This window comes from Moesziomyces antarcticus, assembly GCF_000747765.1.
Source record: "Moesziomyces antarcticus DNA, scaffold: scaffold_v10013, strain JCM 10317, whole genome shotgun sequence".
NCBI lineage: Eukaryota > Fungi > Basidiomycota > Ustilaginomycetes > Ustilaginales > Ustilaginaceae > Moesziomyces > Moesziomyces antarcticus.
The window spans coordinates 1-26223 of NW_014638997.1; the positions used below are offsets into that span (position 1 = coordinate 1).

The 26223-nt window shown below is 58.3% G+C and overlaps 12 protein-coding genes across 12 annotated transcripts; 6 read left to right on the top strand and 6 right to left on the bottom strand.

The window, feature by feature from the left end:
- On the top strand, positions 1-418 carry PAN0_013c4599 (uncharacterized protein; the record flags this gene model as incomplete). Its single annotated transcript, XM_014799727.1, has 1 exon — positions 1-418. A coding segment is annotated over one exon (418 nt), but the record flags the coding sequence as incomplete, so codon positions are not given.
- Positions 419-812: 394 nt separating this feature from the next.
- PAN0_013d4600 (uncharacterized protein) lies at positions 813-2768 on the bottom strand (the record flags this gene model as incomplete). Its single annotated transcript, XM_014799728.1, has 1 exon — positions 813-2768. One exon carries the CDS (start codon positions 2766-2768, stop codon positions 813-815), a length of 1956 nt encoding a protein of 651 aa, XP_014655214.1.
- A 1717-nt stretch (positions 2769-4485) lies between these two features.
- Positions 4486-4860, top strand: PAN0_013c4601 (uncharacterized protein; the record flags this gene model as incomplete). The annotated part of the gene is made up of 1 exon (XM_014799729.1): positions 4486-4860. One exon carries the CDS (start codon positions 4486-4488, stop codon positions 4858-4860), a length of 375 nt encoding a protein of 124 aa, XP_014655215.1.
- A 253-nt stretch (positions 4861-5113) lies between these two features.
- Positions 5114-5964, bottom strand: PAN0_013d4602 (uncharacterized protein; the record flags this gene model as incomplete). Its single annotated transcript, XM_014799730.1, has 3 exons — positions 5114-5473; positions 5555-5711; positions 5831-5964. The coding sequence occupies 3 exons, from the start codon at positions 5962-5964 to the stop codon at positions 5114-5116; spliced, it is 651 nt and encodes a 216-aa protein (XP_014655216.1).
- A 361-nt stretch (positions 5965-6325) lies between these two features.
- Positions 6326-6685, top strand: PAN0_013c4603 (uncharacterized protein; the record flags this gene model as incomplete). The annotated part of the gene is made up of 1 exon (XM_014799731.1): positions 6326-6685. One exon carries the CDS (start codon positions 6326-6328, stop codon positions 6683-6685), a length of 360 nt encoding a protein of 119 aa, XP_014655217.1.
- Positions 6686-6823: 138 nt separating this feature from the next.
- On the bottom strand, positions 6824-9523 carry PAN0_013d4604 (vanillyl-alcohol oxidase; the record flags this gene model as incomplete). Its single annotated transcript, XM_014799732.1, has 5 exons — positions 6824-8381; positions 8437-8692; positions 8755-8809; positions 9070-9294; positions 9392-9523. 5 exons carry the CDS (start codon positions 9521-9523, stop codon positions 6824-6826), a joined length of 2226 nt encoding a protein of 741 aa, XP_014655218.1.
- Positions 9524-10446: 923 nt separating this feature from the next.
- Positions 10447-12093, top strand: PAN0_013c4605 (isoeugenol monooxygenase; the record flags this gene model as incomplete). The annotated part of the gene is made up of 1 exon (XM_014799733.1): positions 10447-12093. The coding sequence occupies one exon, from the start codon at positions 10447-10449 to the stop codon at positions 12091-12093; it is 1647 nt and encodes a 548-aa protein (XP_014655219.1).
- A 211-nt stretch (positions 12094-12304) lies between these two features.
- PAN0_013d4606 (ATP-dependent DNA helicase) lies at positions 12305-14707 on the bottom strand (the record flags this gene model as incomplete). Its single annotated transcript, XM_014799734.1, has 1 exon — positions 12305-14707. One exon carries the CDS (start codon positions 14705-14707, stop codon positions 12305-12307), a length of 2403 nt encoding a protein of 800 aa, XP_014655220.1.
- A 418-nt stretch (positions 14708-15125) lies between these two features.
- PAN0_013c4607 (mRNA triphosphatase CET1) lies at positions 15126-16395 on the top strand (the record flags this gene model as incomplete). The annotated part of the gene is made up of 6 exons (XM_014799735.1): positions 15126-15254; positions 15350-15469; positions 15551-15824; positions 15895-16001; positions 16083-16261; positions 16365-16395. The coding sequence occupies 6 exons, from the start codon at positions 15126-15128 to the stop codon at positions 16393-16395; spliced, it is 840 nt and encodes a 279-aa protein (XP_014655221.1).
- Positions 16396-16497: 102 nt separating this feature from the next.
- PAN0_013d4608 (glucooligosaccharide oxidase) lies at positions 16498-18883 on the bottom strand (the record flags this gene model as incomplete). The annotated part of the gene is made up of 3 exons (XM_014799736.1): positions 16498-18239; positions 18299-18521; positions 18734-18883. 3 exons carry the CDS (start codon positions 18881-18883, stop codon positions 16498-16500), a joined length of 2115 nt encoding a protein of 704 aa, XP_014655222.1.
- A 222-nt stretch (positions 18884-19105) lies between these two features.
- On the top strand, positions 19106-24810 carry PAN0_013c4609 (multidrug resistance-associated ABC transporter; the record flags this gene model as incomplete). The annotated part of the gene is made up of 3 exons (XM_014799737.1): positions 19106-24306; positions 24396-24605; positions 24699-24810. 3 exons carry the CDS (start codon positions 19106-19108, stop codon positions 24808-24810), a joined length of 5523 nt encoding a protein of 1840 aa, XP_014655223.1.
- Positions 24811-24982: 172 nt separating this feature from the next.
- PAN0_013d4610 (exosome complex exonuclease rrp4) lies at positions 24983-26209 on the bottom strand (the record flags this gene model as incomplete). Its single annotated transcript, XM_014799738.1, has 1 exon — positions 24983-26209. One exon carries the CDS (start codon positions 26207-26209, stop codon positions 24983-24985), a length of 1227 nt encoding a protein of 408 aa, XP_014655224.1.
- Positions 26210-26223: the final 14 nt, after the last annotated feature.

A 26223-nucleotide genomic window follows, 5' to 3' on the forward strand; every position in this document is an offset into this window, starting at 1 on the left:
TAACCCTAACCCTAACCCTAACCCTAACCCTAACCCTAACCCTAACCCTAACCCTAACCCTAACCCTAACCCTAACCCTAACCCTAACCCTGACCCTGCTGTCAACACAGCTGCAACTCTGGCCGAAAGTGCCGGGGCAGCTACCGTCATACCCACCGCAGCACCCGCAGCTACCACCGCTACAGCTTCTAGCGCTGCAGCTGGTGCTGGTCTCTCCACCGTTGCAACCGCCTGTCTTGTCGTGGTCACCGTCGCGATCGTCGTCGCGGTCGGTGTCTTCTGCTGGTCCAAGTACCAAGAGCACAAGCGTGAGCAACGCCGAGAATTACGCGAGGAGCAACTCCACCGTCAACGCATGGTTCCCACCCAGCCCGTTTCCACCCCTTATCGCGACTCCGTTGACATGAGCCAGGTTTAAGCCGCGTCTGCGTCAGCCTCATCCCGCACTCACCTTTGTCTTGCACTCTTCGCACCCTTCATGCTGTTTGTCGGCAACGTCATCGATCTTCACCGTTTTATCTCGTCCTCTGTTCTCGCATTCGCCTCTGCTCAATTCTACCTTGCGATCCTCTTCGATCCGGGATCAGTGTGCAGTGCGTGTGCGCGTCATTAATCTTTTCTTCCTGTGCGATTCGGGGTAATGGTGGATGCGACACAATGTGCTCTACTTCAAACACCTTCTGAGAATCCTCATAACGTGGGTAGGCAACCATGCTCCAATGGGTCTCGAAAGACAAAGCTGAAACTGCAAAACAAAATAAAAACATCAAAGCCAGCGAGCACAAGGAAAGCATTCGAAGACACAGCTGTTGTCAAGACTGGAAGCCAATCCCAGACATGGCACGCGGCATCTCGGATGGCGAGAACGTGGGGACTAGCTCTTGAATCGCCTCATTCACGGCGTGGCGCTGATCGTCCTGAAGGAAGCGCAAAGTCTGAATGTTGGCGATGCTCGCTGAGATAGGGATAGGCAAGCTTGCTGCCATGGACTGAGGATCGCTACGCACCAGGATCGGCCTTCCGTCCGGCAGCTGCTGGATCCGATGGTTGTATGCATTGCAAATCTCGTACCAAGTCTTGCCTTGGGCAGTACCATGGCGTAACCAAACAAACTTGAGCACTTCATGCGGATCCACCAGGCCCGAAATATTGAGGGTTTCGAGACTCGGCACAGGCACGAGCATCGAGTCGCCCCGTCTCCGGCTCTTTGTCAACATCGGGTACAGCGATCGGAGCGGCACCCGAGCTGTGGCAGGGCGTCGCACATTGAGGTAGAGCACCTTGAGGTGGCGTAGGTAGGTGATACCCTCCAACAGCTTTTCCTGATCTTGAGCGCTGGCTGGCAGCTCCAATTCGAGCCTTCGGAGCTGCTCCCACTTGCTCAGCATGTAGCCCGATGCGAAGTAATTGGGCGCGATGGGAATCCTGAAGGCTGTAAAGTCGATTTGGTACGCCTCTTTCAGGCTAGGACAAAGATAGAAGAGCCAGTTGAGCAGTGGGGGACGGCACACCACCTGGAGCTGATCGAAAGTGATGCGTTCCATCGGTCCTTGCAGAAAGCTAGACGAAACGAGCTTGTCAATCGCATACGATTGAGATGAGCAATCCCACATTTGGAGTGTTGGTGACAGCTGATGCAGGCCATCGACGAGACCCCGCAGGTCGTGAGATGGTGCAAGACCGTCCTTGAGGTATCGTAGTCCCAAAGTATTCGGACTGAGATCGCAGTATGGCAAAGAGCTGGGTGCGTAAAACTTGTCGAGCGCAAAGGTACGCTGAGAAAAGCGCCTGGATGGAAAGTTCCAGGTTCGCTGAAAGAAGGGCGGCAGCTTGTCGAGAAAGCGCAGATCGATAGCGCTCAAACGCGGACAATGACTGTAGAGCTCTTCCAGGCATAGGGCTTGGTCTGCAATCGAAATACTGATCTGCCGGAGAGTGGCACAGCTACGACGCAGCTCTTCAAGGATGGGGATGAGGTGATCGCGACAAGGGCAAAGGGGCACCTCAATGAGTACGCTTTCGAGCCTCGCAGGGGCGTCAACTGCGCGACTGTCTCGTGAGCGGTCCGAGTATGCGCGCACGAGCTCCAAGATCTCGCTCGAGGTGGTGCATGGAGCGCGAGTTGGAATGTCGATATGGTCGAGGTTCACTTGGAGCCTGACATGTTTCCAAGCGTCGGGATGATGGCGGAAAGGGCGGACGCTGCTGACTGCTGCCAGGTCGCGGCGGTCGATAAACGAGATGATGTGGCCTATTACCTCGAAGGGCAGGTCGGCCAACCCCCTGGGTGTGACCTGGTGTGCTGATGTGCTTGCAGGAGCGTCTGTCTGTGTGACGGTGATACGATGGTCTTTTAGGCTCGAAGAGTGAGCGCGACGAAGAGACTGATTGCAGCGACGAATCGAGACCGAGGTGGAGCTGGCAGTATCGTAACGGTAATCGATGGGATCAGAGCTCGAAGACGGCGTCGGAGGCCCCGAGGTGCTGCCGTCTGACTCGTCGTTGTCGACAAGGTCAGGCGGGTGCTGCGGAGCCATACGTGGAGTTCCAAGTAAAGGCTCAGTATCCGTGGTTGAACCTTCCATTGGCATGTCTTGGTTGGCTCCGCAAGGTTGATCTCTTGTTGTGTCGCCATTTCTTCCTCCGTCGCCGCTTCCTCCGTGGCCGAAACAGTAACGCCAGGCATCCTGGGCTGCCTGGCGCAATTGAGCCAGAACTTTGGTGACAAAGGCTACGAGGCTGGACCAAGAGGTCGAGTGCGGGTCCATGTTGTAGGGTGTGGAGAATGCTGAGGCAAGAGATGTGGGATGGACGACGACGCTTTGAGCGATTGAGAGGATGCGCTTTATAGCTTTGCAGAGCAACGAGATTCAGTAGTCGCTCTGTTCGTCGTCGACTTGCAGAGTCGCACGCACAGACACGCGCACACGAGCTCACACCAACACTTGACACCGAGACGAGAGTGAAAGAGAAGAGGTGTGGGGCCGCACAGATCAGGAAAGTTCTCACGAGTGGAGAAGTGGAGCAGGCTGAACGTCTTGGACGCTCGGCTTGTACTGCAGACTGAGTCTGGTGCGGTGCCTGGCTGACTGGAGCACATTGAGCCTTGCAAAGCGAGCCTTGTCTGACGTGGGTCCAGATCCCATCGATTGCGCAGTGAGGTTCGAGCGGCGTGTGATCTGCGGTACGGGACGATAGATTGCAGTCTGCGATACCACACTGGGCAGTGTGTACTGATTCGTTCTTAGGGTCGCAGGCGGAGTCTTTTGAGGGTGCTGTACGATGCATCTTTTTCGTTTCGCATCCGAGCTTTTCTGGAGACGTGGACCCTCGAAAATCGGATTGTGGGCGAACAGCCGGTACAGTCTGGACCGATGGCGTACATGCATGCGACGTGCATGTGATGCCTCTCTTACAGTGCAACAGAGCTGTCATTGCAAAGTCATTCGCCCGCCGTCTGTGTCAGACAGTGAGCGCACTGTAGTACAGCCTCGACGTAGTGACGTGCTCTCTCGGCATGCTCGCAAGCTTCTATCATGCACGGGTTCGAGGATTAGAGGCACAAGAAGACCGGAAACCAAAGAAAAACGCCTTTCCAGCTTGACCGACAGCGCGTTGGCGGGTGTGACTTTAGGCTGCCAACGCCTTGGTCCGGCCACATGGCAAGAGCGAGCGGGCTGCGGACTGCAGCAAAGCCATCGTGCAGCTGTCGTGCAGCTGTCGTGCAGCTGCAAAATTGGATCATCACGCCTGGTCTCTACCGTTCTCACCATTCCCCGCATTCATGCCAAACGCCTGCGAATCACAAATTTCGATTGAATTTAAATTATTTATATTTCTGGGTTGCAGGGCTAGGACCGGACGGCGGACTGGCCTGTGAGCCTTGGGCTGGGCGACGGACTAACTAACTGGTCTGTGAACCAGCAGTGCCTGATTCCGCATTTCCCACGCGCTTCCCAGTCTGAGCGCATCAACGAGTCCAGCCGAACGTCCGAGCCCGTGGAGAGCCGGGGCGCAGTTCAATTGGCCTGTCCATCCGGCAATCGCAGATCACATCAGGTCGCATGAGTTTCATCCGTCGGTCTGTCTGCCGACATTCAGGGTCCGAGTAGGAAGAGGCCGGATCCTAGCAAAGGAGGCCGTTGCGCACCGCCGCTCCCGCGCCTCCCGCGCCAGGAACCTTGCGCGGCGAGGGGTGAATTGCCACAAGAGCAGGTCGTCTGGATCTACACCTGAGCCAGCCTGCGCTTTCAAGGCAAAGAAACATCGGCGCGCTGCTTGCTGGTGTGATGTTGGATACATGAGATGACACGGCGGCGGCAGCCCAGCCGCTGGACCAACGTCGAGATACCGTCCGTGCGCCGTTCTCGGAGACGTCCTCCGAGGTGGTGGCGGTGGCCGACGTTGGTCTGTCGATTCGCTTTGCGCCCAATCATGGCTTTCACGGCCAAGCGTTGCGCATAGGTCTCCAAGCTGATTTGCGCCATGCACGATCTGTTTGATGCAGCTGAGGCGGCGTGCGAATTGCTCCCCGTGGTGGCTGCAGCCCGCATCCATGTAGGCCGCCATCTTGGCAGTGCGCTGCTCGTCCAGATGTCCGTGTGGTTCGTAGCGCGTGCATTGGCCTCGCTGACGGCTCACTTCCCGCCGCCACGCCGATCGCTCGACGCACACACTCATGCGGCTGCCGAGGAACCGCAACAAGTGTCAGAAGGCATGGGCTCGGAAGCGCGACGCCTTGGCATTGCAACGCCGCGTCTGGACGCCGTACGGAATCGATTGCCAATGCCCGTGCCGGGGTCACTGAAAGCTGCCCTCGAAACCAGTGCGCCGATCGACGCTTGGAGAAATTCCAGTTGACCCGTCTCACCGCTGCTCTCAAACGGTTGTGCGTGTACAGTCATCGCACGCCTCGTTATGCATTATCCCGCGAGTCTGAGACATGACATTCTCCCAGGCGATGTCATCCTGAGACCTTGAGCATGCTTGGCTAGCTCGCCCGCTCCAATCTCGTTGTAATGCCGTCCCCCGATTGCTTGCGTTGACGAGGCCTAGATTTGCGGCCTGTGGTCGGAGCCAAAAGGGGAACGAGTCTGCGGCGCGCAAGCGGCGATCAACGCTCCACGATGCGCAACACAGCCCAGCGACCGGGCCAGGACGAGACGTCAAGGGCAGGAATGTCGCGCGCACTATCGTCCTTCTTGTATTGTTTGCTGTGTTTGTCCTTGCGCGCTTGGTAGTAGTTTCTTTGGCCAATCCATCGCATGCTGTGCTCATACGCCCACCAGTCTCGCTGCAAGCTTGCAATCCAGCCTTCGCTCCAGAGAGGATGCTTCATGGCCACGCTGTCTTCGAGCTCGTCAGCAGCCAGGTCGAGCGGCTCATTGCCCTTCGACTTTGGCGATGCGTCGTTTGAACCGATATGTACGAGAGTGATGCGTCCCGAAGCGACGAAACAGGTGGTGGTCCAATGCTTGCGAAGAAAGTCGGGCAAGACACCGCGGCGGACACGCACGGTGCCCGCGTAGCCGTGCAGTTCCTGTCATGCTATGACCTGCTCTGCGATGGCGTCGGTATCGCGTGCGAGGCGCTGGTGGCGCTCCGTTTGCGATGGAAGCTCCATCGAATACGTCCGGACTTGCGTGCGAAAGCAAGACTCGACCGACGAGGCGGCAGCGACAGCATAGGCTCTGATGTGTATGGCGAAGCTCCTGTATAAAAAACGCAAATAGCTAGAAGAGGTCCGGATGTGACAAGCAGCGACCGGCTTCGGCGGCGTTACACGACCAATGACGAGATGGTTGATTGAGCAGCGCGGAGGGAGGCGCACCGAATTCCGCGGGCCGCGGGCCGCCGGTCAAGCGGGATGCGCGTTGCCGTCGCAAGGCCAGATGCAAGCAGGCACCGAAATAGCTGACGGAAGCCGTATCGAGAGCGCAAGACGGTTTGGCGGCGATCTTTCATGTTCCTCAGTCGAGGATGTCCGCATTCGGAACGCCACTCCGAAGCGCATATTTGATCGCCCGATAACGAAACGCTTTGAACCGTTCTAACAACGACGCTCGGGCCGCACTCGTCCCTCCGCCGTCCCTCCAATTTTGAGTTCGTCGGTGCAACGCCATCCGGCGGGTTTGTCGATTCGTCTCTGGCCATCATCTTTCTCGTCTAGCGCAGTCGGTACCAGCAACACGGAGATCTGAATGCCGACGAGCCTTGCACGATTCATTGGACGGATGAGCAGCTGGTTGTTCTTTAGGACGTTGACGAATGCTCAAACGCATGTGAGGACATTATACCAGGTTCTAATCGCCGCAAAAACAGCCACATGGAGGACGCTGCCGCCACCGATCAGGCCTCAACTTCTCGGCAGCCTCCTTGTCGCCTGCATAGCGGATGGATTCACGAGAACAACATCAAAGAAGACATCCAACAAGAGGCCAAGACATTTCATCGTCCTTACGTGCTCGTCACCGAGACACCTTGCTCGTGCAAGCAAGGAAAAGCCGTTGTCATTGCCAGCGGCTGGAAGTTCGGACTCGACTTTTTCCTCCTCTTGACGTCATGGAAGGAAGTCTCGTCGGTTTCCGCCATCGCCAGTGCGTGCATGGAGACCAACATGGATCTCGAGCGTACAATCAACACCGTCAGGTCTCGCAAAATGAAGGTCTTGCACATCATCGCCTGATCTGCGCCTGATCTGCATCACACTGCACATCCGGCCCGGTCATCGCCAACAGCGCATCCGTCACGGAGCATGAAAAAACGATTGGATTATAAACGTCCGAAGCTCTTTGATGCAGCGGAGAGGCCAGCGATTTCGCAGCTAGGCCTTGTTCCGCAAGTGACTAAAGCGTTGGCCCCAGACGCCATTCTTGCCGGGCGAAAGAATGCCATTGGGATCAAGCGCGTCCTTGAGCGTCTCGTTGAGACGGCTGATGGCGCCACCGTTAAAGTTAAACGTTCCAGCCACCTGATCCTGGAAGGCAAGATGGGTGCGGTACTCGCTCCAGCCCTTGTCGGCGGCAGCCTGGATGAGGTCTTGCATCAAGGTGCGCATGCGATCGCGCTGCTCCTTGCTGTGGCGATCGTAGACGATGCAGCAGATGTTGTGTAGCTCGCGCAGGCCGATCACCTGGGTGCAGATGGGGTCGAAGCCGTACTGACGGCACTTTTCCTCGAGCAGCTGCCATTGCCCCATAGCCGCGTCGCCGGTGACGTTGGAGATGGGCGAGAAGAAGCAGTGGGCGCCGTTATCAAGCCAGCTGATCCAGTCGAGCTCGAGCAAATTGGGGATGCCGGCCAGCGTCTTGGCACGTGAGTGCAAGATCGACGAAGGACCGACATCTTCCTCAAAGTAGTGCTTGGAGCCCTTGATCTGCGACAGCGATCCCCAAATGACGCTCCACAGCATGTCTTGCATGGGTGGCGGGCCGTAGAGCGCTCCGTAAAAGCCCCAGTAGCCAAGATCGAGCTGTTCCGCAATCTCGTAGACCTTTTCGTCGGGCAGAGCGCCTTCGCTGAGCTGGCCACCTTCCCAGTCCTTGCGCTGTCGAAGGCATGCAGCGTCGAGCAGGACGTGGCGAATGGTCGGGGCGTTCTGGATGATCATACGGTTGCGCAGGGGTCGGATGCGCTCGACCAGCTCGTGCAAATCCTCTTTGCGAGGCACGGTGATCAGAAAAGGCTTGAAGCCACCCGGGTTGAGCAGAAGCCAGAATCCAGCCTTGGTGATGATGCCGAGACTGGACTGCGTAAAGATGCCATCGTGATAGGGACCGAAGCCGTACGGGAATGTCTGCCAGGTATCGCTGCCTTCCATGGCGCCATTTCCGGTGCGGACAATGTCACCGTTGGGCAGCACGACCTCCATGCCGCAGTGGAACATAAAGTGGTCTCCATAGGGGGTGTAGCCGGCGCCTCGTTCGGCCATGTTGCCAACGACGCTTCCCCATCCAATGTCGGGGCAGTCGACCCACAACTGCGAGTTGCGCCTCTGGATCTCCTCGTAGAGGTCAAAGTAGGAGACGCCCGGCTCGAGCAAGCAGAAGGCGGAGTCTTCGTCGATCTGAAGCACCTTGTTCATCCTCTTGAGGTCGAGGATCTCAGTTCCGCGCAGTCGTACAGCGAAGCCGCCGTATCCGAGGTTACGACCCATGGAGACGGCGTGGAGCGGCTGCCTGTACTTGTTGGCCAGCTTGACGATGCTGGCCACCTCCTCTACGGAGGCAGACTGGATGTGGGCGCTGGCCATGAAGCGTTCCGCCTCGTCGATCTTGAAGAAATCTTCAAAGTGAGGCAGGCTGAGGTAGTCCGAGTGGCCGTCCGGCTCGGGCTTGCCGGTAGTGTTGACGAAGCAGTTTTTCGCCGACGATCTTCTTGCCCTCTGCAACAAAGTTCTCGAATTGCTCTGGAGTCACATCTTCGACGAGCACGGACTGTGGCTTGGATCCGGACTTGGTGTTCTCATCGAGTGGCTGTATGTAGGCCTTGAAGCCCTTTCGATAGGCTGACTGGTTTGAGCCCTGACCGGCGACCGTGGCGGCGAGCCTGTTCGAGGTGCTGCCGTCGCCTGACAGTACGATGCTGTCTCCGCCGTCGGGGGCCATGCTGCAAGGCTGTAGAAGATGAAGCTTAGAGGTGAAGGTACAATTGGGCACGTCAATGCTAGTGTCGGCCGAGGAAAGCAGGAATGCTACAAGCGTCACCTTTAGAATAAATAAATTAGAGTAGTTCACCAGCTGCGCTCGGACCCACCTGCCACCTCGGCTAAGGTTCTCGGCCAAGGAGGTTTAGCCGATAGAGCGGGAACCTGTTTTCTGGGACACGCAACAGGGTCCCGATGCGGTGGCGCACGCTCGTTCTTGCGGAGCCCCGCACGGCTGACGCGGGGAAATCTTCGAAGGCGGAAAAGCCAATCCGAAGCTTCGACAGTCAAGGGTCCTCGACGTGCTTCTGCAGATTCGCGCGCCGTTGGGGGAGGTCACGTTGGCACATCTCGCTGCTCCGCCACATCTCTATCGCAGGTGTCCTGGCAGCTCGCACAAGGTGGACACTTCGATGGCAGCTTACTTGCAAGGCCGCTGTTCGACGCAGTTTAGGGTCGTGTATCGCCGCTGAGCTGGCCACCGCAAACCTCGACGGAAAGCATGCATGTGGAGGCATTGCTAAGGAATGAGCTCTGATCGGTCGAACAAAGCCGGATGATGCGCAACGTTGGAGCAAGGGTGCGGACATGGCCAAGACCTCGTACATGGCCAAGACTTCGTACATTGAGGATGCTGCAAGGGCATGTTGCTACTGCATCTCAAAATTGGCGGCCTGGTGTCTCCGAGCATAACCCCGAGCCGCACTTAGCAGATTGAAGTGCAGACGAACGGCATGAGAAGCACACCCTGTCCAGCTTGAGCCGCGATAGCAAAGGGCGACGCACCGCTTGGTAACCACCAGCGCCAAGATTGAGTGCAAGAAGCTGTACAAATGCGGCAGTCAACACAGCAAGGATGGCACTGCCGACAGCGGACATTGATCATCACTTGTGCCTGGACGTCGTCTCGCACGGATAGCGACAGCACCGGATGGAAATGGCGGCATGGCCAGCGTCTGTCGCCTTAAGCATGAGCGTCTATGGGCTCACACTGTTAGGGGGCAGGACAACGAGGAATCGATGACAGGCAACGAAGACATGGTCTCGTGCGAAAGCTGGACCCTGCGAAGGAAGTCACGGAGACAAAGCTGCTTCGTGAAACAGAAGAACAGGGTTGGCGTGCAGGCTCGGGAATGCCAGGCCAGCGAATGTGTTGGTCGGTAGCGCAAAGCTGCGCGGGCTGAGAGGCGAAGGGGCAAAAGTCCACGGCCTCTGACACCTCACCTCGGTTAAGGGTCCAAGGGCCAAGTTGGTGCGAGCCGCCACCACAGCCTTTGATCATCTTTGGCGAGGCGTGCTAAGCGGGGTCGAGGTGTGGAGACGGGGCCCGACTGGCAGGATACCCCGCAATCTGGCGTTCTGGGACAGGACCCTGCCATCTTGGCTTCTCCGGGGCCCGGAGCGGAGGCCAGGTCCCTTTACGGTACAACAGATGCCTGGTCTGCATGAGCGCGTGGAACCAACGGTTGCTGCGAGCCACCTCCCGCGCCTGGTCACTTCGTGCCGAGCGTCTCGTGCACGATCCACGTCGAACAAGATGACAAATGCCTTGCTGATGATAGCGCGCGCGTCGTTGCTGTCTGCGTTTGCCGACGGAGCCAGCACACCAGTTGCCGCCATCGTATAGCTTCCCTTCAGCAGAAACAGAGTATGGAACTGCAAAGAGAAATGGATATAAAGCGGCAGCTGTTGGCCGAAAGCGAGCATTGCGATCCTCGCGAACAAAGCTCCGCTTGGTCAAGCCTCCATCTTGAACCTCTCCTTCTCCCTGTCTTCGTGCCCTCTGCTTTTGTATATCCACGATGGCCCCCACAGCCACTCAGGAGCCCGTTCCTGTACCCGTCACCTCCAAGGCGGCGCCCAGTCATGGCTATGTGCATCCTACTGACATCCTGCCGTCCGGCTGGCCTACGGCCACCGACCTGTCCGGTGGTGCTCAGCCTCGTCGCTTTGAAGGCACCATCTTCGACGTGATGACGCGCGGTACCATCCCCAAGGAGCTCCACGGCACATTCTACCGCATCATGCCCGACTACGCGCAGCCTCCCACCTACTACAAGGGCGGCGAGCTCAATGCACCCATCGACGGTGACGGTACCGTAGCCGCCTTCCGCTTCAAGGATGGCAAGGTCGACTACAGGCAGCGATTCGTCGAGACGGATCGCTTCAAGGTCGAGCGTAGGGCGAGGAAGAGCATGTACGGTCTCTACCGCAACCCCTACACGCATCACCCTTGCGTCCGACAGACCGTCGAATCCACTGCCAACACCAATGTCGTCATGCACGCCGGACGATTCCTCGCCATGAAGGAGAACGGCAACGCTTACGAGATGGACCCTCACACCCTCAAGACGCTCGGCTACAACCCGTTCAACCTCCCCTCCAAGACCATGACCGCCCATCCCAAGCAGTGCTCCGTCACGGGAAACCTGGTCGGCTTTGGTTACGAAGCCAAGGGTCTGGCCACCAAGGATGTCTACTACTTTGAGGTGGACCCTTCTGGCAAGGTGGTCAGGGACCTGTGGCTCGAGGCGCCCTGGTGTGCCTTCATCCACGATTGTGCGCTCACGCCCAACTACCTCGTGCTCATGCTCTGGCCCTTCGAGGCCGACCTGGAGAGGATGAAGGCAGGCGGCCACCACTGGGCGTACGACTACACCAAGCCCATCACCTGGATCACCATCCCTCGTGGTGCCAAGAGCAAGGACGAGGTCAAGTACTGGCACTGGAAGAACGGCATGCCCATCCACACCGCCTCGGGCTTCGAGGACGAGCAGGGCCGCATCATCATCGACTCGTCACTCGTACACGGCAACGCCTTCCCCTTCTTCCCGCCCGACTCGGACGAGCAGAAGAAGAAGCAAGAGGCCGACGGCACGCCCAAGGCGCAGTTTGTGCGCTGGACCATCGACCCGCGCAAGGACAACAACGAGCAGCTGCCGGACCCCGAGGTGATCCTCGACACTCCCTCCGAGTTCCCGCAGATCGACAACAGGTTCATGGGTGTCGAGTACTCGAGCGCCTTCATCAACGTCTTCGTTCCTGACCGCAGCGACGGCAACAAGAACGTTTTCCAGGGCCTCAACGGCCTGGCCCACTACAAGCGCAAGGAGGGCACCACCGAGTGGTACTATGCAGGCGACAACTGCCTGATCCAGGAGCCGGTATTCAGCCCTCGATCCAAGGATGCACCCGAAGGCGATGGCTTTGTCCTCGCCATCGTTGACAGGCTTGACCTGAACCGTAGCGAGGTGGTCGTCATCGACACGCGCGACTTCACCAAGGCCGTGGCGGCAGTGCAGCTGCCCTTCGCCATCAGGTCTGGCATTCATGGCCAGTGGATCCCCGGTGAGGTCACACCCGATTTCGAGACCAAGGGTCTCGTTGACTTGCCCAGGGAGGAGCACTGGGCGCCCGCTTCGCAGAGCCCGTACGACCCCAACGCTTGATGCAGCGAGAGTTGCAATTACCCAGCTCTCCTGTCTGTACTGTATCTCGTTCTCGTTAAGCTTCACCACGTACCAGAATAGGACTGTATACCAAATGATAACGAACATGCTTTGTTGCTTGGTAGCGCGGTCGATTGAAGACAGAGTATGAGCGGGTATGATTGTCGACTGAAGGTGGTGTTGTTGATCGAAAGCTGAAGAGCTGGGAACGCTAGTCGATGATGATGGCCTCGTGCTCCGATGAGCCGCCGACCAGAGCTCGCTTGCTCGACTGCTGGCCATTTTTGGTGTCGATTTGAGACCCGTTCGTGCGAGGCTTGGCACCTGGACTGTGATTCCGAACGGCACCATTCACCGATGGTTTTGCGGCGCTTCTGCTCTTCTTTGGGCGTGCGTCCTTTGAGCTTGACTCGGGCTCGAGATCTGCTTGGCCGCCTGATCGCTTCCCAGTCGTCTGAGCGCCAGGTGTTTGGCTGGCCGCGTTGGCGTTCGGCGGCAGAACTTGCACGGGTGGTAGAAGGTCAAGCTTGGATGGAGACGACACGCTCTCGAGAGGATGGCGGAGGAACCGGGTCGCTTTGGGCCCGATTTCGAGATAGACATTGACTGTGTATGCGGTGGCTTGGTAGCTCTGCTCGATGAGCTGCGAAAGAATGCCATGGACGATCAAGCGATCCACCATGTCGCGATGAAGAGTGATCTTGCCGCCTGCGACGGCTGTCACATCGACGACGCCTGCTTTCGTCGACTTTGAGGCGCTGACTTTGGAGGATCCAGCTCTGGCATCGGAGAGATTCGGATCGAGGTTGAACTTTCCTCCGCCGAGACCTCGAGCGACGTCAGAGAGGCTGGTGAGGGTGATCCTGCCTCCTTGCCTGCACATCTCTGCGAGGATGGCGAGGAGCTGGTACATTTGCATGCGTGCATCCATGACAAGGTCTTGACGGTGTTCTCTGCAGTTGTCGCAGATGGCACAGCTGCGTTGGCGCTGAGCATCGCCCTTTTCAAACATGTCTGAAAAGTAGTCTGCAAAGAGCTGTCTTCGGCATCGTGCCGACTGGGCATACTCGAGCATTGCCGATAGCTTCTCTTGACCGGTGGACTCACTGGCGACGAGGGAGCTCATTCGGATCGCATCCTGCGGACGATAAAAGAGAAGGCAGTCGGAAGTCTTGCCGTCTCGACCTGCACGGCCTGTTTCTTGGTAGTAGGCGTCGAGCGACTTGGAGATGCAAGCGTGAATGACGAAGCGTACGTCTGGCTTGTCGATGCCCATGCCAAAGGCAATGGTGGCGCAGACGACCTGGATGCGACCTGTGCGCCAGTCGGTGTGAATACGCTGCTTGCTGGCGTCGTCGAGGCCGGCGTGGTAGGTGCCGGTGGCGATTCTGCGACTGCTGAGTTCCATCAAGGCTTTGGCCATTGCCTCGGTGTCGGACTGGGAGAGGCAGTAGACGATACCGCAGTGGCCGGCATGGTGGGCGAGAATGTAGTCGACGATAGCCTGTGATGCAGCCTGAGCCTGCTGGGGACGCTGGACGACGCGATAGAGGAGGTTGGGCCGGAAGAGGGGAGCGGTGAAGTAGATTGTACGCATGGGAGCGGCGTTGTCAGGCTGTGTGATGGGGGGCAAGTCGATGATCTCGATGATCTCCTTGAGAACCTTGGGCCCGCAGGTTGCGGTGAGGCACATGACGGGCACCTTTGGAAACAGACGTCGAAGCAGGGAGAGCTTGGCATAGTCTGGCCTGTAGTCGTGGCCCATCTGGGAACAGCAGTGTGCTTCGTCGATGACGATTCGCGAGAGCCTGCCTTGTTCGTAGGCATTCTGCAGAGCCGAAAGACAGGTTTTGGACTTGGCGATGCGCTCCGGCGTGACGTAGAGAAGCTTGATGCCGTCGGTGCGATGGTCTTCCAGAGGCTCTGAACTCGCAGACGCGTTGAAGTTGGCGCGTTTCGACGGGCCAGCTAGGGCGGTGCCATGCCTGATCTTCTTGAGGATGGCGGTGGAGTCTTCGCGGGATGTGCTTCCGCACAAGAGTTCGGACTCGATGCCGACTTCTTTGAGGTGAAGGACCTGATCGGTCATGAGCGAGATGAGTGGGGAGACGACGAGGGTGACGCCGGGGTTGAGGATGGCGGGAAGCTGGTAGCAGAGAGATTTGCCGCCGCCTGTTGGCATGACTACTACGGCGTGGCGTGCGTCCATGGCGGCGTTGATGACGGCTTCTTGGCAGAAGCGGAAGGAAGGGATGCCAAAGACGGATCTGGCAGTCGCTCGAATGGTCGATGACCACTTTGAAGAGGGAGAGGTGTAATCGTGGCCGAGCTTGCGCGAAGCCTGTGTGCCATCTTGCTTGGCCGACTCAAGGTAATCGGCATGCACCTTGCGGCGCTCGCGGAGGAGCGATTGCTTAAGTTGCTGAAGGTCAGCAATCTGACCACTGACCGACTCTATCTCCGCATCAAGTTCTTCGAGTTTGGTGACGACCGCTTCGTCGTAGATGATGTCGGCGTCGTTGCCTGCGTGTTGTTTTGCCGTGCTCGAGCCCGCAACCCCCGAGGCCTCGTCAAGGACTTGAAAGTCGCCGTCGCTATCCACATCCGCGCTCATGGTCTCGACTCAAGTGGAAGAAGGCTGTGTGGGAGCGCTGAATGCGATGCGGGCATGGTGGCCTGAAGGCGCGATCGATGGCTCGAGTCTTGAATGCAATCGTCAAGGAGCTTGAACTTGGCTGAAGGCAGGGTCCAAGGTGGAGGCGACTTCCGTGCCAAAGCTGAGTCCAACACACTGCTTTCGCGCTGAGAAAGGAGAAAAAGCGAACGCGAAAAGCGTGGCTAAAAATCGCCCAAAAATCGCAGAATCCTCGGGCGTCGGAAGAGGCCGATTGGACCCTGTGGAGTTGGAGCTGGTCGACTGGGGCTCGGCATGCTTCCGAGACGAAGCTGCCTTGCCATCCATCTTCCCTCACCATCACATCATCGCCGCGCCGCCCTCTGTTTCGTCACAGTGGCGTGAGAACGGTCCCATCATGTCTTCGCCACAGCAGCAGCAGCTGCCTCCAGAGCGCTCGATCTTCGGCGTGGACCCGCTCGATGACTTTGCGACCATGGTGGGAGACTGGATCTACGCCAACTCTCAAGGCCGCTCCAACGTCGAGGTGAGTATGTCAGATCGGTGCAGCCGTGCCATCACAGCTGGGATTCCTGACTCGAGACGCCATCGCTTGCCTCCGCCTTCGTATCGCCATCACAGATCGAGGGCAAAATCGGTCAAATCATAGACCAGGAAACGGGCGAGAGGATACAATTGCCCGTGCGCAACGAAACGGTCGTCGATCTGAGCCGCACTCGTTTCGACAGCCGAATGACCATCGTAAGTCGATACCGTCCTCGGAAAGTCGATCCCGTGCAGTCACTCATGCCATTCTACTCTTCTTCTTCCGCGCCTGTGCAGTCGCAGCACGCCCAGTACAACCGCATCCTCAACTCGCTCGTGTCGCGTTCGGGCGAGAGCTCGTATACGGGCGCCAAAGTGAGCTATCAGCGAAGAAAGGAGGTCGACTACTTTCATCCGGCGCCAGGCGGCAAGGTGCGCGTCACCCGGGACGCCGAAACACTCGTCATCAAACCGGATGGCATCATCCAGAAGCAGAGGATCGCCGACCTCAACATCCACTGCCCGAATCGACTGTTCGACTATCGCATCAGCATCAACACCGAGGCACCCGGTAAGTGAAGACGAATCGGCCACTTGCATCTCGTAGCGCTTTGGGCTGATCTCATACCTGTCATGCACAGCCGACAAGCCGACGTCCGAGCACGTCTCGATCCGCGAAAAGAACCGCCTCTCGTACACGCATCAGAACTTCATCGTCGATCTCACGCAGGTCACCGTGGCGGAGAAGGTGGGTTGGTGGCTTCATTCTCATCTCTTTTGGTATTGCCTCTGACCTTTGTCCGCTTTGTCGTACTTCGACGCACAACAGCCGCAAGAGCCGATCCACGAGCTCGAGATCGAGATTCGCGACGTGGCTCAGCTGATGCAAGCCGCATCGCAGGCCAAGGCCAAGGTCAACTCGAACGGGTCGGCGGCGAGCGCACAAGAGTGGACGCCGTTCGACGACCAAGTGCTCATCTTCCTCAACAACATCCGCATGCTCATCAGGTAAGTGGGTCCAGGCGTCGTGGTGCTCTTCTCCCTGTGCTGGTAACAGCAGCAACTGACTCTGCCATCACATGATTCCGCCGCCTGCTCCGATCTCGAATAGAAACGGCTCGGCGCCGGACGAGCGACGCTGATGCGCGGATCAGTTGGCAAGCATGCCAGAGCAAACATGCAACGATCGCAGCTCGAGATCGTGTAGATAATGTTACAGATTACAAAGATCAGCGGTACTGCCTTTATAGACGCCGAGGCCCCGATGCGCCATCCTGGACATCGAGCGTGTCGCGATGTCGAGACGCTCGGCGGCGCGCCTGTATCTCTGCTTGGCTGCCGAGAGACTGGGGATTGCGAAAGAGATTGTAAGGGTCTAGCTGCATCTTGAGGTTCTCGAGACGATGGATGGACGAGCCGTAGTAGAGGTGCTTCCACTCGTGCTCTTCGAGTTCGGCGTCGACATAGCACGAGTAGCCTCCTCTGCCGATGCGCGAGTCATCAATGGCGCGATAAACGCGCGTAGCAAGCTGGCGGGCATATTCGTGACCCGAGTGCGCGAGCTCCAGGAAGCTGGCGGTTCCGACGGCGATCTGAATGAGCCAGAGACCGTCGCGATGCGGGAAGCTGCTCAGCTCTTTCGCCCTGGGTTGGGCGTGAGCGGGGCGACCGCCACCAAAGAGCTCAAAGTAGATGTTCCACGCCCAGAAGGTGGTCTTGCCGTCGGCTAACTGAGCTTGTTGACCCGCGGTGAGACTGGTGTCCCAGATGTATTGGAAGAGCTGCCGAAGAGCTGCTGGATCAAAGCCTCGATCGCGCTCGAGCGTCACGGCCGACTTGGTGACAAAGTTGTTGTGCTGCTTGTGGATGGCTTCGGTGTCGAGCTTGTGCTCGCCCTTGCCAAAGTCGTCCCAGTCCTGCATGAGTTCGAGATAGGTGAGCAGCTTGACCTTTTGTAAGTCGGGCCCGGGAGCCGAATGAGATGCGAGCAGCTGACGTAGCCTTGCTTCCAACGCAGACCATTGGTGTGCGGGGCCGAGGTAGATGCCTTTGACCTCGATGGTGGTTGGGCGTTGGTGCGAGGGCTGTGGATCGCTCCTAGAGGGTTTGCGAAGCTGTACGTGGAGGCCGAGGTCGTTGGAGAGGTTGGGCTCGAGAGCTAGAGCCTGAACAGCAGTCATCACGGAAAGCGCGTTGTCGACGGAGTCGAGCGAAGGAGTCCATCTGAACTCGAACGAGACGACGGGAGGGGAGGCGTCATGGGACCGGAAGACAAAACGGGTGACGATGCCAAAGAACGAGCCGCTGCCTCGAAGAGCCCAGAGAATGTCGGTGTTCTGGTGCTCCGAGGCGGTGACGAGTGAGCCGTTCGCAAGCACGAGATCGGCCTCGAGGATGTTGTCGGTGGTGAGACCCCACTTGCGGGACATGGGACCGAAGCCGCCGCAGAGGCTGAGACCTCCGACGCCGACGGCAGCGCATGTGCCTGTGGACATGGCGCGGTGCGCGTCATGCTGGGACCAGAGGCCCTTTACGACGTCGCCGAGACGTGCGCCCGGACCGACTTCGACGAGCGCTTTGTCGGGATGGGAGGTGACGTTGCTGAGGTTTGCGAGGTCGACAATGACGGAGCCGTCCATGCCGCCGCTTCCGTAAGCGGCAAAGGAGTGGCCTCCGCTGCGTGCGGCTATGGGAGCATCGGTGAATTCGGAAGCGCAGAGGACGGCCTGCTGTACTTGGGAGGCGGAGTGCGGATAGGCGATGAGGGTGGGATTGTAGTGAAACACGACGTTGTCCGAGGCCGAGGCCTGAAAGTAGAGGTCAGGCGAGCTGATGTCGGCTGCGACGATGTCGATGCCGGCATTGGCGAGGCAGGCCTGCAGACGTGTTTTGGGAGCCGTGCGCGGTATCGCATCACGCGCATCGATCTGAGACGGCCAAAGGATGAGCAGCGAGGCTGCGAGGCCAGCCAGACGCCAGCGCATGGCTAGAGGGGAAGGTCGTTGAGATGCGCAGCCTTGAAGAGGAGGTGACGTGAGTGGCCACGTATGAAAGAGTCAAGGCATGCTCGAAGGCGCAAGTGGGATGGCGCTTCGATGGTGGATGGTCGGAGAGATAGAGATGCGCCTAAGACAGGATGCTGTTGAGATGAAGAATAGCAAGCATGATGGCGACGAGGCGGTGGCAGGCCAGCCTGCAGGTAGGTGAATGCGAGCAGTGGCTCAGATGAAGGCGAAGGCGAAGGCGAAGGAGGCCCTCGCGGCAGCTCCTTGCAGAAAAGGGCATTGCACCAAGCGGCGGAGTCTGGAAATCAAAGCTTGGGCCGACAGCCGCGCCAGGGTCCCTCCCTTCCTTGCCAAATGCACGCCAGCAAAAGAAGAGCCGGGGATGCCGACGTGAGGCATGCAGGGTTGTCACACGCCTCCAGCGGCCACAGTCGTCGTTGGCAGCCGCCTTTTTTTGGGCGATTCGCAATCTCACATTTTCAAACCCGGCGCATGCGTGCCAGATCGTCGGGAAGCGCCGAGACCCTCGCTTTGAGGTGCGCGTCGAGGCTGCAGCGCGTCGACCTTCCGCACGTTTTTTAGGCAGAGCCTCCACTCCGAGCTCCACTCCGAGCCGGGGCTTCATTAGAAATGCACGGCAGTTCATACGCTGCTCTTCCATCCCACTGTCACATCGTCACATCGTCACGTCGTCACATCGTCACATCACTCATCCGTTCGGCTCGTCCGCTGTCGGCCCGATCCCGCCATCAAGCACCTCGCCATGGCTGACTGCGCTCGGCTCTCCTCATTCTAAGCGTGCCTCTGCGCAGTCCGCTCGAAACCGGAGCAGCTTTGCGTTTCCATCATGTCGACGACGCTTTGGCCGCCGCTTTCCAGCCTGCCGAGCCTCGGCTGGAACCGACATCCTTCCGTCGAGCTCACAGTGATTTCAGCGATATTCAACGCCTCGCATCACAGTCCAGCATCGGCACTTTCGATATCTACCGCTTCGGTTGCTTCCATCGCTGCTTCATCAGACTCGGGAGCGCAACGACTGATCCTCTGCGCCCACGCTGCTCCGCTATGCATCGTACTAGTCGCCACTTTAGCTGCAGTGCTCCGCCGTCTCACGCGATCATCCTCTCGAGCAAGAGCACCAGGCCGCAAGAGCACACCATACGTCGCTTCCCTCCTCGCGTACTTCGCTCCCTTCGTCACCGATCAGGACGTCCGCCAGCATCGTCTCGAGCAACACAATCACAGCCCTACATCTCCAGCATCTCACCTGCAAGATAGCGCAAGCTCGTCTCAGGGCTTCTACCAGCAGCGCAGACGGCTCAATCGTCTCCTCGTCGTCAGCCTCGTTCAGCTGGCCCTCACTTCGTCCGTCACCGGATACACACTCATCGCAGACAATGCACACGCCGCCTTTCCGTCCCTTTCCCAATCTCTCGCATGGGCACTCGTCTCCCTTCGACTCTTTCTACGACCTCCTCAAACCCCCTCATTGATCCTCGCAGCTCTCCTTCTCTCTCTCACGGTCTCGTCCATCGTCCACCTCTTTTCCTTCGTCCCATGGCTCGCAGCACATGCGCATTTCACCAGCTCGGCAATGGCTCCGGTGCTCCTCTCCGCTACAAATGTCGCCATCAGCATCTATTCGACCTCCCTTCTCCTGCGTATGCCCATCGCTCCCGGTGGCTACGAGGCAGTCGTCGATCTCGACGAGCAATTGCGGCACCATCCCGACGCCGTGGACAAGCTCCATCCCACGCACCAAGATCTCGCTTCCACATACCAACGCTGCCCTACCTCGCCCGAAGACTACTGCACCCTCTACGAGAACCTCTCCTACTCCTGGATGGCTCCCATCCAGAGCCTCGCTCTCCGCCGCTCCCTCGTACCTACCGACGTGTGGCGTCTTCGCTCCATCAACGACACACGCCTTCTCTTCCGCAAATTCAAAGCCCTCCTCCCGCCTTCGCCACAAGATCCACCCGCCCACCGCACCCGGCTCCTCTCCCGCATCCTACGTGCCAATGCAAACGACATCGCCCTCGACGCATGCTTCAAGCTCATCAGCGTCAGCTTCGCCTACCTCGGCACTTACATCCTCAAAAGCATCCTCGACCAGATCCAGCTCGCCTCTGCCAACCCTCCTGCCGATCGAGCCGACCAAGATCTGCAGTGGTCGCCACGCCAGAAGGCTTTCGTGTACGCTTTCATCGGCCTCTGCCTCACCGTCGTGCGCTTCCTTGCAGAGCTGCAGAACTTTCACCACGCACGTCAAGTCGGCCTCCGTCTTCGCTCCACCCTCGTCGTCTCCCTCTTCGAAAAGGCGCTCAAGAGACGCGACCTCAGCGGACAGACAAAATTCACGCCATCACGACCTCGGGCACCAGAACCTACAGAAGCGCAAGCCGATCAACTTCTCGAGGCGGTGGCCATCGCAGAAGCATCTGCGTCGGATACAGATCAAGCTGCAGCTTCCATCGCATCCGACGAACGCGAACATGACAGGCTGCATCCCGTCCACGCACACGCATCGGTCTTGCGCAACAAACCGTCCCGCGACACAGCATCAGGCAAGCTCAGCCTCAAACAGGTCTCGTTCGGCTCCATCCGATCGCGCGTCAGCCAATACGCCGCGTACCGAAAGAGCAGACATGCTGAAGCACTCAAAAAGCAGGAGGAAGAGCAAGGCGCAGATGTAGGAAAGATCGTCAATATGATGGCCTCCGACGTCAACATCCTCTTGCGCATGGGCTGCGACTTGCATCAGCTCTACGGCGCCCCTCTCGAGGTCACCATCGCAGCCGTCTTTCTCTACAAGCTCATGGGCTGGAGTGCGCTCGTCGGTTTCTCCATCCTCGTCGCTGCCATCCCCGTCAACTACGTCTGGGGCGAAGTCGCCGTCAAGAAGCAAAGAGAGTACAGCAGCGCCCGCGATCAACGCATGAGCCTCATGACCGAGCTCGTCGAGGCCATGCGATTCGTCAAGATTCAGGGCGTCGAATCGCAGTGGGAGCAGCGCGTCGCCGCCGCTCGCCGCAACGAGATCCGCAAACTCATCTGGTCTCGCTTCATGACCTTCCTCTTCGAGCTCTTGTGGACCGTCATCCCCGTGCTCGTCACGCTCGTCAGCTTCTTCTTCTATGTCAAAGTCGCCAAGGAGGAGCTCACCGTCTCGACCGCATTCACCGCCATCGCCCTCTTCACCATGATCCGTCCTCCCCTCAATGCTATCCCCGGCTTCCTGATGGGCGGTCTCATCGCCATGGTCAGCGTACAACGCCTCGAGTCCTTCCTCAACGAGCAGGAAGTCGAAGAGGCCATCAGCCAACTCTCCCGACAGCGTCCAACCACCCAAACCCATCCGCAGGCATACCGGGACGAGGAGAATGCAGAGACCCCAGACCATGACTCCAACACCCAGCTGGCCATCAAAAATGTCACCTTTCGTTGGCATGCCAAGCAAAGCACCGCTTCGGCAGTCGTGTCTCCTGATGATCGTGAACAAATGACCAGCCAAACGGACTACTCGGATTTTCGCCTTCGCGATATTAGCGTCGATTTCCCTGCCGGTCGCTTAAGCCTCATCATCGGGCCCACCGGATCCGGCAAAAGTAGCATGTTGGCAGCCATTCTCGGAGAAATGCTCGAATCCCAGGACGGCCAAGTCATCCGCAACAAATTTGACCACAGCGGTGCAAGTCGCTTCAGCTATGCAAGCCAACTACCCTGGCTCGAGAATGGCAAGTCGGTCAGGGACAACATCCTCTTCGGCACGCCACTCGATGCTGCCAGGTACCAGACTTGCATTCACGCCTGTGCGCTCCAGGATGATCTCGACTCCATGGACGACGGCGATCTTACCCAGATCGGTTCGCATACCGTATCCGGCGGCCAGAAAGCGCGCATCTCGTTGGCCCGCGCGCTCTACGCACGCTCCGACACTGTGCTCCTCGACGATGTTCTCTCTGCCGTAGATACCCGTGTGCAGCGCCACCTCGTGCGTCATGCGCTCCTCGGGCCACTAGCCCACGGTAGGAGGCTCATCTTGGTCACCCATCACGTCGATCTGCTCATCGACAGTGCAGCTCTGGTTGTCTGCTTGCGCGATGGCGAGATCGTCCATCAAGGCTCGCCAGCCGAATCGAAAGCGGCTGGCTTGGTTACGCTCTCCGCTAGCCGCTCCAGCCCGCAGCAAAACTCCGACACTGGGACTGATGGCGATGCGGAGCGCGAATCCTCGCACCCCATGTCTAGGCCTGCGAGCGCGTCGAGTCAGCAAGGAAGCAACTCTGGAGACGTTCCTTCAGGCAAGCTAGCAACGCCAGAAAGGCCGGTCGAGCTAGCCTCTGGAGCTCGCACTCCGCGTCTTTTGCATCAGGAGGAGAAGCGCAGAGAAGGAGCGGTGAGCTGGGTGTTCTACCGCACTTATCTCCGTGCCTCGTCGCTCCGCATCTGGGCCCTGCTTCTCATCCTGCTTCTCTTGCTGCGTCTGTCCGAGTCGTTCGGTCAGTACTGGCTCAAGATTTGGGGCGAAGCATACAGCAAGGCCAGCCTCCAAACTGCTGCGGTAGCACAGATTTCCGGCTTGCAAGTGTCGTTCCCTCCAGCACAAGGACACGCGAGCTTCTATCTCACCGTGTACGGACTCAGCGGTCTAGCAGTGATCGTCTTTAACAGCTCGAGGGCCGTCTGCTTTTACGTCGCTTCCATCCGCGCATCGCAGAATCTCTTCTCGAAGCTGCTCACCAACGTCATCAAGGCGCCCCTCAGGTGGTTCGACATCACACCAGCCGGCCGCATCATGAATCGATTCGGCACCGACATGGACTGCATCGACAACATTTTGCCCCAGTCGATCATGAATCTCGGCAACAATGCCTTCTCCATCGCGGCCTATTTCCTTATCTGCGTCGCCATCGTACCGGCCTTCTTGCTCCCGTCACTCGTCTTGGTCCTTGTTGGACCTTGGCTTGCGGGCGGCTTCCTGGCCTGCACTCGTGACATGCAAAGGATCGAAGCGACGTCGACATCACCCATCTACGGCCACTTTCAGCAAGCGCTCTCTGGAATCGCGACCATCCGGGCCTTCGGTGCCGAGCCGCGTCTTCTCGAATCGATGCTGGATGCCGTCGACCTCTACCAGTCGCTGTGGTGGGCCGTGTGTACGATGGAAGTATGGCTCAGTTTCCGTGCACAGATCCTAGGCGGCGTCTCGGTCTTCGTCGTCACGCTCCTCGCTCTCTTTGGTGCAGTCTCGCCCGGGTCAGCCGGTCTTGCGCTCTCGTCGGCTCAGCTTTTGTGCCAGCTCGCCTACTACCTCGTAAACGACTTCAAGAACCTCGCCAACAGCTTCAACTCCCTGGAACGAGTCGCTGAGTACCAACAGATGCCGCGCGAGGAAAACGAGAAGGTCGTGGCTCGCTACACACCAAATCTGCCGCCAGCAGGCTGGCCATCGGCCCAAGGACGCATTGTCTTTGACAACGTCCGCTTGCGGTACGCCGAAGAGCTGCCAGAAGTCCTGCAAGGGGTAAGCTTTGAAGTCAACCCTGGCGAAAAGGTCGGCATCATCGGTCGCACGGGGAGTGGCAAGAGCAGCCTGGCTGCCAGTCTTTTCCGCGCTGTCGAGCTTAGCGGCGGCCGGATCCTCATCGACGATGTCGACATCAAGACGATTCCGTTGCAGCAGCTGCGTGGCCGGCTAAGCATCGTCATGCAGGATCCTGTCCTCTTCTCGGGAACGGTCAGGGATAATCTGGATCCTTTCAACGAGCACGACGACGCAGCGGTGCTCGACGCGCTCAGGAAGGTGGGACTCGCCGCAACGCCCTATGGCAACGAGCACGATCGCTCCTATGAGCCTTCGTTGATTGACCTTTCCGACACTGAAGGCGACGTTATACGGAAGGGGCAGCAAGCGCACGATGTTGACGCGAGAAACAAGAGCTCAGAGAGGAGCACCAACATGCGTCTCAAGCTCGACTCTGCCGTCTCGTCCGGCGGCGCCAACTTTTCGGCAGGACAAGCGCAGCTTTTATCCTTGGCTCGATCGTAAGTATTCTTCACGCTATCTTTGATCTGCGATCACTTGAGTTGTGTTCTGACCTGGAGTTGTCCGTTCTCTTTAACTTGCCCTACAGGCTGCTTCGCTCGACGCGGATTCTGATTTTGGACGAAGCTACTTCTTCGACGGACAAGGAGACGGACGCGATGGTACAGCGCGTCATCCGCACAGCTCTGCATGACAGCATCGTGATCTGCATCGCCCACCGCCTCAAGAGCGTCATCGACTATGACCGCATCGTCGTCCTGCAGGACGGCAAGCTCGTCGAATGCGGCAGTCCGAAAGAGTAAGTCCATTTGATGCTTGCGGGATGTCGTCCGCATATGGTTTTCTCACACACTCCATCTCTGCCCTTATTTTGATACCTCGGTTCGCGCAGGCTGCTATCGAAGGACGATGTTGACGAGTCGGCGTTCTTCAAGAACCTGTGCAAGCACTCGTCAGAATATCAGGAGCTATGTGCCGCCGCTGGCGTTCTCCCCTCGCTCTAATCCATCCCCAGTCTCTCTCAAAGTTATACTTGGCCATTGGACTTGGGACACCTCTTAGAAGACCCTGGAATCACGGAACTAGTCATCGAACAATCGGAACGCAAGTTGCAAGGGACGAAAGGGATTTCCTATGATCATGTCTGTTGCTTCCGAGAAAGAAAGAAGAAGCTCCTTATTCCGACAGGGTGGCTCCGGCACGGAGCTGCTCGACCATGAGGATGGTCAAGTTGGGGTCGCGGTGCCAGTCCTGCTGCTCGTGTTGCTGGAGGATAGGTCCGACGTAGGCGACCGAGATGGAGACGAGCGTCAGGATGGTGTTGTCCGAGATGGGGTGATGGTAGGCATCGAGGATGTGGATGCACTTGGCGACGCGCTGAATCTGACGGCGCAGTTCCGGGGAGAGGTCGGGGTCGTTTTGATCCGAATACGTAGCATCAATGTCCATTCCGACGCCTGAACCCGCCAGACCTTTCTGCTGTTCCGAGTTGATGCCGGAACTCGCAGCACCGCCCGAGGAGCTGTTGGAAGGTTGGTTGTAGGGGAAGTGTTTTGCGATCCAGATGTATCCGTTCAGACCGATGATGAGATCGACATTGAGCGAGAGGTCGTCGTTTCTGAGATGGACGAAATGCGACTTGAGACGCTGAATGAGGTTGGGCGATGCTGTGACCAGGACGCCGTTCTTGAGCTTGCCATAGCGCAGCGAACGCGTGTGCAACGCCGACGAGTTGTCCTGGAACATCATCTGAACCTCTGCCACCAACAGATCGTTCTCCTGGAAAAAGTTGCGCATCTGAAGTTCGTCACTCTCCACCTTTCGACGCTGGATACCACCCGGAAGGTTGATCGACGAGAGTTGGAGTGCCGAGTCGGTCTTTGCGTTGATGTCCACCTTCCAGCGCTTGGGACCGACCTCTGTGATTCTGCCGATCACCAGATCACCCACCTCGGCCGCATATCTCGACCTTGCCGGTCGAACGGATATCAACTTGTTGACACGCTCCACTGTGCCACACATGGACGACAGGATCTCGTCCGAGTTGGTGGACAGGAACGTTCCGTGGCCCTTCATAAAGACGTGTGACGAAGCAATGCTCGTGCCCGCTACCGCAATCTTGACGTCATCGTCTTGGTCGTCTCCTGCATCCATATCGTCCTGGTCCACGTCCATGTCATCCTTGGTGAAGGTAGGAGCATATTTCGAGATTCGTGACGATGAAGAGGCTGGGTGCACCTCGCCAGAGTAGTGTACGAGGCGGGCTGCTGTGTTGGATCCCTTGAGCCAACGCTGCGACTGCGTATTGGGCTTCAAGGGGCGCGAAGAGCTGGCCTTGACAATGAATGGCGGCAACGCATCCGCGCTGGTGGATGCCATGCTTGCTGCAGCACCTGTCGCCATGTTGTGCTTGTCCT